This window comes from Lichenostomus cassidix, chromosome 1 (genome assembly GCF_008360975.1).
Source record: "Lichenostomus cassidix isolate B80296 chromosome 1, HeHo_3.0, whole genome shotgun sequence".
In the NCBI taxonomy this organism is placed as follows: domain Eukaryota; kingdom Metazoa; phylum Chordata; class Aves; order Passeriformes; family Meliphagidae; genus Lichenostomus; species Lichenostomus cassidix.
In genome coordinates, this window is record NC_139479.1 from 25122693 (window position 1) to 25134705 (window position 12013).

A 12013-nucleotide genomic window follows, 5' to 3' on the forward strand; every position below is an offset into this window, starting at 1 on the left:
TCTTAGGTTTATCTTTTTATTCTTTTTGTTAGAGTTCTTAAAATATAATGCATAATTCTGAGTTAACTAACAAAAGATAAACATTTTTTGTCTGTCTGCCCCAAAAGGAGGAAGACAGCTGAGTGTCTTCATTTAAACTTGTAAGTGTTCCTCAGACAAGAAGTGGCTACCCATAGGATGAGAAGTTGAATAAATAAGAAAGCATTTTTCTTATAAAACACATTTGATTTTTCTTTCCTTTGAAGAGGCCTCAGTTTAGCTCTTGCTTCATAGTCTTGCATTTTCTTTGAAATTAGTATTTTCTACACAAGCCTGTTGATGACTTTTAATGCTTTGTGAAAGGCTTTTAAATAGGAAATGAGACCCTTTATCTTGAAGGACTACTTAGTATTCAAGTTAAATGTTGATCACAGTACAACTCCAAATGAGAAACAATTTTGTCTTTAAATTGATTTTGACATAAAATATGTGAGGGTATTCTACATGCCTTAGAGCGAGATGAGAATGGGGCTTTGTTGTTGCTGATTCTTCCTCTTCATCATTCTGAGCAAAATGTGAAAGGACTGCAGGAGAAGGGCAAGGTAGAAATACAGTATCTCCATAGGCAGCACTTGAATCGTTTAATGGACTTTACTGAAATCCTAAAATGTTTTATAGTTTTTATTATGTGACTCATTCTTTGTGGCACTCTGTTGATAATGTATACACAAGTGGGACTTTTCATTATGCAAACTTGGGTTCATCTGCAGTTGCCTTGGACTCTCTGGAATTGAAGTAAGGGGCTGTTGAGCCTCAGAGGATGCACAGCTCTGGGGAATGCAGAGTTCATGTGGATCAAGTAGGTTCTTAACTTAGACCTGTCAGTTTAATGTCTGGTCTTGGATGGGAGGAACCTGGGCTATAATGTGTGTTGGATGTATTTTGCACTTTTCCCTTGTACTGGGCAATGGGAAGAATGGCTGGCCAGCATTGCAAAGCATAAAAATTGGAAAGAATGCTGCAGACCAGATACATGCACCTGAAATAAGATCCTCGTCAGCACAATATTGACATGTTTAAATACCATTTAGTGTATTTTAATCCTTTCTAAAATAAAGAAATACTACTGTACAGATGTTGGTATCCAGTTCAGTCCAGTTCTCCTGCAGAGACCTGCAGGATATATGGATAAGCTCTTACTTCATCATCTGGACTCCCCACTCAGTAACGCTCAGTGGGCATTACTGAGCTTGGTGAATTACCAAGTTTTAGCCTGCTATCCTGGCTGGATATTAAGCAGTTTTTCTTTAAGGGCATTGGCATAAAGTGTCATCATGTATATGGAAAAGAAGGGTGTGAAATCTTAGTAGGTGCTAAATTAGGAGCAGTTTTCCCCACACAAACACGTTTTATTTCTCTGTGATTTAACTGGAACGATGATGAAAGCATGGTAAAATACTGCAGTGATGAAATGCTGAAGGAGGTAATTCACAGGACAGTCTGAAAATATTGGAGCAATGGTCTTAGAAGTGAGATATATTTAAATGTTTGTGTTACACCTGACTAGAAGTATTTCCCTGTATACCTTGCCTAAATAACCAGGGAAATGGCTGAATAAATTGCATGATGTGGCAGCAACAGTGATCCAGTAACAGTGCATGGATTTAGGTTGATGGGGACCCTGGGAGTTGGGTTTAACTGCCTTGGTGAAGTGGCTGCAGAACGTGGATTTAAGTTTCTGAGATAACTGTGTGCCTCGCATAATCTGGTTACATTTGAAGATAATGATTAACTACTGCCTTTGCAATGTTATTCTTGAAGTAAAAGGGGATTTAGGATGGGGAACTGGAGTAAATTCAGTGAAGAGTGTATGCAAAGTGACTGAAATAGGACTCTTGCTTTCAAAAACTGCTCTGTTGCCTGAATTTTATAAGCAGTGTTTCAGGAAGCATTTGTGCCTTAATTAAGGAGTAATGTGGAGTTAAGAATTAAGGACATTAGGAATATTATTACTTAAGTATAGCCCTTGGGCCCACATGTAGGGAGGTCCTGGCTGCAGCGAAGTCTGTCAGAGCCTTTATGTCCTAACAAACGAATCCAAATTCTGCCCTTGCTTTTCCTTGGGTATTTCACCAACTTTGACATCTGCAATCTAGTTTAAGGCAAACAGAAAAACTCAAACTCTCAAGCAGTGTTTGTTCTAGCACATGAAACTGATGTTCAGGAGTTGTTCAGACCTGTAAATGTCAAAAGGAGATTTCCATCTTGGGCTTTTTTCTTGGTGTATCAGCCTAGTTTTATGCTGGCAGAGGGTATAAGTTTATCTTTGGATGTTTTGAAATAATAAGAAAAGCTACTTGTGTCTGCAGTATTACTGCAGTGAGCCAAGTGGAGATACATCCATCAGGGATGCTTTGCCCATTTGGAACATCTTGAATTAGCTCATAAACCAACAGAAAAGGTTGGGGTTGTTTGGGTTTTCTTTTTTCCTCTATTTTTTATGTTTTCCTTTTTATAGGCAATCTTGGTCAAGGAGTTTTATGAATGGCTGTGCAAGCTGTCTCTCTTCATCGAAGTGTGACAAACATATACAGTGACTATCGCTCAGCCCTCTTGTATTTTTTTACCCAGCTTCTTTGCCCCCAGAGTTCCTACAGTGTTGGCTTAAGATCTAAGTTCACATTACTGCTCTTAAAATCAAGATGATCAGTGGGTCAGAAAATAATTTAGGATTAAGGTCATAAATTAAATGCGTGTCTTTAATTATATGTTTGTATATAATTATTTCTGCTAATCTTCTGGAGTTTCCATTCTGTAAGGAAAGGAGATAAATTTAAAAAAATATTCCTAGAATAATTTGTTGGTTCCTGAAGCATAGATCCAGCTGCTTTTCAGTTCACCTTGCATAGGAGCAGGGAGAAAAATCTGCTGGAAGTTTCTGGGATTCTTACCTCCTGCAGAGAAGACTTCCCCATCTCTGCCCCAGTTCTTGGCGTAAAATGTCTGTACTGGAGAACTTTAAACTTTGCTAAGTGGCCTTAAGAAGTAAAATCTACTTAATGTCTCAGATGTAAGGGTAATAGAATTCTCCCTGCTCCGACAATTAAAAAAAAAAAAAAAAGAATTGGTATGAAGTGCTTTTTTATTAAACCCCCTGTGCTGTTTAGGTACCTATATGTGTGCACTTGTGCCCATGGTTGCACATGGCATGACACAGTTGCAGAGGCAGAAGCAGCTTAAAATGATGTCTTATTTGCTGCATACATTATTTACAAGCAGAATGTGCATTAGTACAGCTGGAAGTGTTTGCCACTCTCTGTGTGATGAGGAGGATGTGTGCAATGAACTTGTCCAGTTCAGCAGCTATAGAAAGAATTGAGAAATTTGCTTTTAACTCCATTACTCATCTTCTGACAAACACTGCAAAGCCCCAAAGTCTGGAAATAGGCAAAGTGAGAACTGAGGAAATGGCAGTATGTTGGCTAAAATAAAATGAAATTGCTCTCTTTAAACTGGGGAGAAGATGCACCTTGCATCATACTTGAAGAGTGTTTTATCTGGAAATCTTCTCCTGTCAAAGTAGTGTAGTAAGTGCTAGAGAGAGTACTTTATTCTTCATGGGTGATTCCTGAGGGATCTGGTGCTAAATAATGTGTCTTTTTTTGCCTCTTTTTAGACAGATAACTTTTACATTAAGAAGGCTTTTGAAATGGAGTTGACTTTGTTCAGCTGTATAAAACTCACACCTTTAAATGTCAAATAAAGAATCCAGACTTATATAATTAATATCCATGGCTTGGAGTGATGCTGTGTTCAATTATCAGCTAGAAACAGATACACTAGAAACACTTGGATTTTGATGCTTGCAGGACAAATGAAGATTGTGCATCTGTTTCTTATCTAAAAAGCATTGAATATACCCAGGGAGATGCATATCTCCCCTACTTGGGCCTGGTGTTTTCCAGATAGACTTGGAAAAGCCTGTCAGGTCCCTTGTGCTTGGAGATTTGGGCCATTATCTGTCTTGCCTATATGACTTCTGGTGGAGAGTGGGAACAAACTCATCTCTGGATGTTGGTGTAATTTCCTGGAGAGTACAGGGGAAGCAAGGACAGGTATCCTGGGAAGAGTATAGGGCTGCAGTCCAGCTGTAGGGTTGTGGTGAGGAAGGCCAAGATGAAACTGGAGCTGAACTTGGCCAGGGATGCAAAGAGTAACGAGAAGGGCTTCTACTGGTGTGTCAGCCAAAAAAGGAGAGTCAAAGAAAGTGTAGCCCTGCTGATAAGCAAGGCTTGCAAACTGGTAACAGTGGATGAGGTAAAGGTTGAGGTGCTCAGGCTTCACTGGCAGCCTCTCTGCCCACACCTCTTGAGCAGAGGGACTGCAAGATGGGGACCAGGGCAGCAAAGGTCCTCCCACTGTAGGAGAAGATCACGTTTGTGACCAGCTGAGGAGCTCAAATGTATGGGACCTGATGAGATGCCTCCCAGAGGCCTGAGGGAGTTGGCTAATGCTGTTGCCAAGCCACAGCAGTCAGGTGAAGTCCCAGGTGACTGGGAAAAGGAAGACATTGTACCCATCTTTAAAAAGTGTAGAAAGGAGCACGCTGGGAACTACCAATGTGTCAGCCTCACCTCTGTGCCTGGGAAGACCATGGAACAGATCCTCCTGGAAGCTGTTCTCAGGCACATGGAGGAGGGAGGGGATTAGGGACAGCCAGTATGACTTCACCAAGGGCAAGTCCTGCCTGACCAACCCAATGGCCATCTATGATGGAGTGGCCACATCAAGTGACAAGGGAAGAGTTACAGATGTCATTTATCTGGACTTCTGTAAAGCCTCTGACATGGTGCCCCACAACATTCTTCCCTCTAAACTGGAGGGAGATGGATTTGATGGTGGACTGTTCAGTGGATGAGGAATTGGTTGGATGGCCATATGCAGAGGGTGGTGTCAGTGGCTCAGAGTCCTGATGGACATCAGTGACAAGTGGTGTCCCTCAGGGGTCTGTATTAGGACCAGGGTTATTTAGTATCTTCACTAATGACAAAGGGATCAGGTACACCTGCAAATGTGCAGTGACTCCAGGCTGAGTGGTGCTGTTGACACATCTGAAGGGCTGGATGCCATCCTGAGGGAGCTGGACTAGCTCAAGAAGTGGAACCCTGGGAATCTCAAGTGGTTTAACAATGGCAAAGGCAAAGCGAGAACAACCACTGGTATCCATCTGGGCTGGGGAATGAACAGCTCAAGAGCAGCCCTTATGAGAAGGACTTGGGGGTGCTCCATGATGAGACAGTGTCCAGGTGCTGCTGGACACAATCTAGCCATGTGCCCCTGCAGCCCAGAATGCCAATTGAATCCTGAGCCACATCAAAAGCTGTGTGGGCAGCAGGTTAAAGGTTGAAGGGCATTCTGCCCATCTCTCTGGTGAGACCCTACCTGGAGAGCTGCATCCAGCTCTGGGGTCCCCAACGTAAGGATGATGAGGACATGGTGAAGTGAGTCCAGAGGAGGGCCATGAAGATGGTCACAGGGCTGGAGCACATCTCCTGTGAACACAGGCTGAGATGGTTGGGCTTTTTAAGTCTGAAGTAGAGAAGGCTCCAGGGAGACCTCAGAGCACCTTCCAGTACCTAAGGGAGCGTATGGGAAATCTGGAGAGGGACTTTCTACAAGGGATGTGGAGACAGAACAAGGGGTAATATTTTTAAACTGAAGAAGGATTGATTTTAGATTCGATGTAAGAAAGGTGGGGCTTTTTGTTTTGTTGTTTTGCTTTTTGTTTGGTTGGTTTTTTTTTTTTTTTACAATAGGGCAGTGAGAGACTGGAACAGGTTGCCCAGAGAAGTGGTAGATGCCCCATTCCTGGAAACATTCATGGTCAGGTTGGACAGGTTTCTGAGCAACCTGATTGAGTTGCCCATTGCAACTTTTAAAAGTCCTTTCCAACCCAAACTATTCAATGATTCAACTTGCGAGTTCCCAACTACTTTTTAACAAGTGTTGAGTATTTAGAAAGATAAAGAGGTTTCCTCATGGGGACAAAATCTTTCACTGTTAATACTGTTTTAGCTGTTATTTCAAGAAGGGGATGCTTTTTGTTTATGTTGAAAAACAAACCCCTTGTATTTCTCTGGCAAAAACTGAGAAGCTTGCAGGTGTTTAAGAATGTGCTTGGTCTCTTAACCTGCAAACACATCTATTAAACTTGGCAACTTCTAGCTCGTTCTAGGCTAAGGGAATTGTTGCCCCTTCCTTCTGCTCAGGAAGTGGGCAGTGCTGAAGGACCTGGGTGGCATGTCAGAAACCAAAGGATCTCCCCTTCCTGCCAGATTTCAAGTGTCAAGTTTTCATTCAGTTAATTTGTTTATGAAAACTTTGGACTGTAATTTCAGCCTCCATATAATGGCAGTCATAGTATCTTGTCCTTTTTGGTCATTATTTTATTCTTTCACTTTTTTGACAACCCATGCTCTGGTGTGTTCTTTCACCTAGTTAAACTTGGTTTTAGAAGGTGCTTTTAAGGTAAATATTGACTCATTCTGCTGAAAATGCAGTGATACTGTTTTTTGGGTTTTTTTAACCTTTATGCAGATCACATGTGATTTGATATTTGTGTGCTGGTTTTTTTCTTTGTTTTTTAATGTTAGCTTCCTGACTTATGATACAAGCATTTTGAGAAACTACAGGGAACTTGAACTTTTTACTTTGGGTACTATACCATGGATGGCTATTGTAAACTGCATATTTTTTCTTCCAGTAAAACCAGAGATATGATAATCTGCATGTAATTGTCATCCTTAACATTGGAGCCTCTTCTTTCAAGTAGCTAGGTTTTTACCTTTTGTTTTGCAGAAAATTATTTTCTGTTTGTTTCTATATTTCAGAAATCAGCTCCAGAGTTTTCATGTCTGACTATTGGTATCGGACCCTGAGCCTGTGCAAAGAAACTGGAAGCTGCAACTGTTTTGCAACAACCAACCAGACTAATGAAGAGAAAGAAGAAGATACAAACCATCAGGTTGTGGTGTCAGATACCATGCAGCTTGTGCAAGATAAGCAGGAGGTGACAGAAATCACGGCAGGTGAGAAAAATAGAGCATATTTTGAAACTGTCCAGCTGGCTACCAAGCTGTGTTAAGAAGAGAACTGATAGCTTCAAAAATTTTAGCAATAGTATCACATCATTAACAACAAGAGTAGGGCAGGGAGCCCAAGGAAAGGAATAGCTGAGTATTCACTTGGAGGGGGCTGACGTCACCATGAAAACAAATGTTTAATAGCAGCCGGTGAAAACCTGTACTCAGGAGGACTGATGCTTGTTATAAGAAATTAAAATAATTCCCTAAATTAATCGTTTAGCAAAAAATAACCATCCCAGAGAAACCTGACCTACCTTCCTACAGTTTTAAAATCATAGCTTTGAGAAACTGCTGAGAAGCAACTAAAAAATACCTCTGCACCATATCACATTACTTTTGTTGCTGTGGACCATAAGCAGCAAACTGTAGTGAGCATTATTTTATAGTTATTGGGGCTAAGAATCCTTTTTTTTTTTTTTTACTGTACCATCTGATCTTATATTTACCCAAGAGGATAAATATATGCAGGAGGTAGTCACATAGTTCATATATGAATGGAACCTTTGTCTTGGTACTAGTGCAGATGGACTGTAATTTTATAATTTGATTAGCAGTTGCATCTGATGGTATTTGCTCTTCATTAACATTTGGAAGTACGTTTTTATAAAGCCTCCTAGGTAATTAAAAAATACCTACACATATTTATGCAAACCTTTCTAAGCTGGAAAGATGATCCAAAACTGGAAAGATGGAATTTACTAAAATACAGTTTTGCATCTAATATACAGCTATAAAACAGGATATGACTCCTTTGTGCTAAAAGAAAAAAAAGCTCATTCTTTCAGCTGGAATGAGCTAATGATGTTGGTGCTACAGAATGATTCATATTCTTCTCTGACTTAACAGGAAGTAGTGATTAGAGTAATCATTTTGTTTATGTACCACTGACGTCTCAGCCAGAATGAGATTTCTTTTGAAGGCAACAAGGAAAGATGCAAAAAACCCTGCAGTAATTCTGGAGGATAAAGTCAAGGTCGGTCAGATATGATTTCTGTGGAAATAAAGAGTGTGCATCTAGACTACAAGAGAAAACCGAGGGGAAAATCACATGTATTCTGACTTTCTAGTGAAGATCTTTGTTAGCTATGGAAGAAGATGGCTATCTGCTTGTTTCAGTTTTCTTGTTGTCCATATCTATTAGAATAAGAGCAAGAAAATGTGAACTTGATTCATGCAGAGAAGATTTAGAACTAGTTGGGGCAATTGTTAAACAGACTACCTAAAGAGTGTGTGCAATCTGTAGCTTGTTCTGAATTCTCTAGTGAAACAAAGCCCTGCTAGAGGGGAGCTGGGTGTTGTTGATTCCACCTCAGGGCTTTGAGCCAGGCTAAGAGGACTGTGCTTCTGTCATGGAAGAAGAAACAAACAAGTCCTAAGAAGGCAGGCCTGGAGTATGAAGTCAGAAGAAAGATGATAGTTTGGTTTTGTGTCATCTGGAGGGTTTCAGATGGGAAATTGCTATTCCCCTCCTCAGAAATTCAGGGGAGAGCTGTGTTGGGTTCAAAGTTGCGTGTGTACTCTCTGCTGAAGTGTCAGTGAATCAGTGGTTGACTGGTTCATCTGCAAAGGAAGTTTAGTAAACTGCACGGTTCAAAATGAAAGCAGGGCAGGCAGACCAGGAGCTGAGTATAGAGATGTACTTCATGGGCATGAGACTGCCTATCATAGCCTGCACATATTTGACAATGCTAATTTCATCTTTTAGCTCTGGCTGCTGCCCTTCTGTCACTGTCGTGTATCTGAAAGGGACGTGAGGTTTAGTGAAAGATTCTCTGGACTGAGTTTCCTGGCCTGAGAAGTAGCAGATTTTTTGTTGAGGATTACTTCCATGTCTGGCTTGACAGCTGAGTGGCGAGCCATTCATTGAAACTGCAAAGCACCTGATGATACTCTTAATCGCTGGAAAAAGTGGGATGTAGTATTCAAAACAAAAGTGTTTATTTTCTTCTGGCTTGAAGACAACAGTGTGTGGACTGGGAAAGGAGCTTTCCCAGAGCTAGGCAGAGACTACATGAGAAACTCAGTGGCAGATAATTTTCTGCTGGAGTTCATAAAATTTAAAGCTAAATGAAGAATGAAAGCTTTTCTGTGGCATAATTAATACTGTTGTTGCTAGTATTGAGGATTGAATGAATCATTGTTTGTGGACATTTTATTGGGTTTTGATTTTTAACAAATCATTGCTTTTAATTAATGCAATTTGTATGTTAAGAGTTTCTGACTTTATCAAGGGCCTGCTAAAATGAGTCTGCTCTGAAAAGAACTGCAGTGTCATAACATGGTGAACATTTAAAATGGGTAATTTGTTTGCTGGGTATATGGTGGAATGAGAAGATGTTCTGCTGCAATTTTAGTACTTACTAAAGTATCTATTTCAAGAAAAGAAGCAATTATTTTTTTCTGTTGGTAAAGGCAGCCATAGTGCCTTGTTCTGTGAAACTAATCCTTACAGTCTTCTGGTGGGAAAAAGCAGGAAGAGAAATGCTGCTGTGGAAGATAATGTTGGAGTCTTCTCCCTTGTCTATTTTTGACTTCTGAAAGCAAATGTGAGGGATCTTATTCTCCCATGCAGACAAATAGTACTGTATGATGGAGAGCATCTTTCTGCTCTTATTTAAACCATATGTTGCTGTTGCTGAAGCGTTAATTCCCTCTCCTCCCCAGGAACTCATCTGCTGTGCTATTGATACTATATTAACAGCAATATTTTTACTGCAGTGTCTTCCTAGAAATTATAATTAAGATCAGGTCTTCATTGTGTCTGTAAGTGTTCACACAGAGAGAAGATACTGCATCTTGAAAGCTTTAAGAGTCAAGCTTGAAAGTGATAGATGATCCGGCATGCAAAATTCAGCTTGAGGCAGAGCACAAGTGAGATGGAAACATAGTAACATCAGACCGACTTGTGTGTTCCCTTGCCTCAATTCAAATGGTGTGTGTAATTCAGCCTTTGCTCCTTTGTCTTCAGCAGAGGGTGAAAAATGGAAAGGTCCTGTAAATGAATGGAGGCATGGAAGACAATCATGAGTGTTTACAAATAATACAAACTTAAAAATCCAGTATTTTCTCAGTGCCTGTTATGTTGTTCTACCCGTGTGGCATTGGACTTGAGGAGTGATGTGATTGGAGGCCTATTTACATACAATTTAATTTTTTTTTTCTCTAGAGATCATCCCCTTCAAATGATTGATGTTTGTTTGGATTGTTTTTTCCCCTGTTCATTTCAGGTCTGTTAGGAATATAATCTTTTCATGCTGGGTTTTTTAGCCTCCTGCCATGATGCAGTAGGGAAGCAGAGGAAACCTTTTGTGGTCTTAAGATTTGGTAGTGTTACATCTTGGGAACTGTAATTGCTGATGTAGTAGCAAATAGCCATGAGGATGCTCCAGCTTTTACAAAAGTAAGCTCTGCCCAGGTTTTGAGGAATCCGAGAATACAGGTGACAACTGACTGAAGTCTGTAGTCTAAACTTACCTAAGATGACATACTTAATAAGTAGGAAAATGTTTTTTAATTATTTCAAATTATAAGATGTGTGTCATTTTATAATTTGACCTGATTTTTAGCATTTTCGCATCTGAAATTACAAGGCAGCTGAAAAGAAGGCAGTGAAGGGTCTGTGATGTGCCAATTCTTGTAACAATGCTGCAAAACAATATCAGCTGTTGCACTCACAAGGTACTTGAAATGCTCATCTTTTACACATGCTGTTTGAAAGAGATGTGCATGGTATCATCTCAGAATGTTAAATTGCATTGTTTTCCATCCATAAACACCTTTTTAGGTACTGCTCAGTGGCACTACTGAAGGTGACAGCTTTAACTGAGTTATATACATCTGCAACATCACTGGAACAGGATGCTCAGGTTGCATTACCAAGACCACTGATGACTCATTGCCTGCACCAGAAGAGGGAAAAAACAACATGTCTCTTAAACACTTGTACATCTGGTAGCATCAGTTATACTCAAACCCCATAGTATAACTTCAGTTACACATATCAGCCCTTTGCTTCCACCAGTCAGAACTGTATAAATACAAGATTTCAAAAGTAATATACAAGGGAAACATTGTAGGTATTCATTGTAATAATAATTAGACTGTTTCAAATTAAGTGACTTTTCAGAAATACAATAGTTAATGCTGTTTGGATCAAATCCCTTCTGTTCCTCGATAGTGTACAAAGACAGCCTTTAAAAATCTGAATTAAAAACTAAGAAACTGAAAACTATCTCTTAGAAGCTGCTTTTATCGATAGCTACAGGAGTGCCATTGCATTTTCTGGGGATAAGTATTTTATTTATGCAATCTATTTAGAATGTTCCTTGATTCTTGGAGCTGTTTTATATTCTCCAAGAAGCTTATCAGATTCCATGTCTCAATAGAATTTTAATTTTATTTGGCGAAGTTGTGTACATTACAGCCTGCTTCCAGTAACAACTTGATGAAAAGTTTCTTTGCAGGGGATAACTTATAAACTAGATGATTACAGCTAGAAGGTATGTGTGAAAAATGAGGCTGTGAATATAATACTAAGTATTTTTAATGAGGCTGTTTGCATACACAAAAAAATCACAATTAAAACATCAAGACCACAAGACCAAAATTTGTGAGACAACTGGAGATTTCCTCTGTGTTAGAATTCCAGCTGCAGCTACAAGCAGATCACTTTGTTTCATGGGAGTGACACCAGTGCACTGTCACCTGATTAACACTGGGATGTCTTCTGTGGAATGAAGATGGCATTATAGACTTCTCAGCCTGTCGTGCAGGTGCTAAATAGCCCATGACCTTTTTTACCTTTAAATAGAAGCCAACTAGGGCAGGAGTCTCTAAGCCATAATACACAAGCCACTTAGTGATACACGGTCCAGCACGTAGCTGGGAGC

The 12013-nt window shown here is 40.0% G+C and overlaps 1 protein-coding gene across 5 annotated transcripts in view; it reads left to right on the forward strand.

Moving 5' to 3' along the window:
• The first annotated feature begins 6885 nt into the window (after positions 1 to 6885).
• MCF2L (MCF.2 cell line derived transforming sequence like) overlaps positions 6886 to 12013 on the forward strand; it is a 144224-nt gene continuing 139096 nt past the window's right edge. For all 5 annotated transcript variants that reach the window (XR_014850194.1, XM_085053237.1, XM_085053150.1 and 2 more), the window contains exon 1: positions 6886 to 7067. Coding sequence is in view for 4 of the 5 variants with exons in the window: in XM_085053237.1 (XP_084909363.1) it covers positions 6890 to 7067 (178 nt within the window). In the remaining variant the exon portion in view is untranslated. The remainder of the gene's footprint in view (positions 7068 to 12013) is intronic.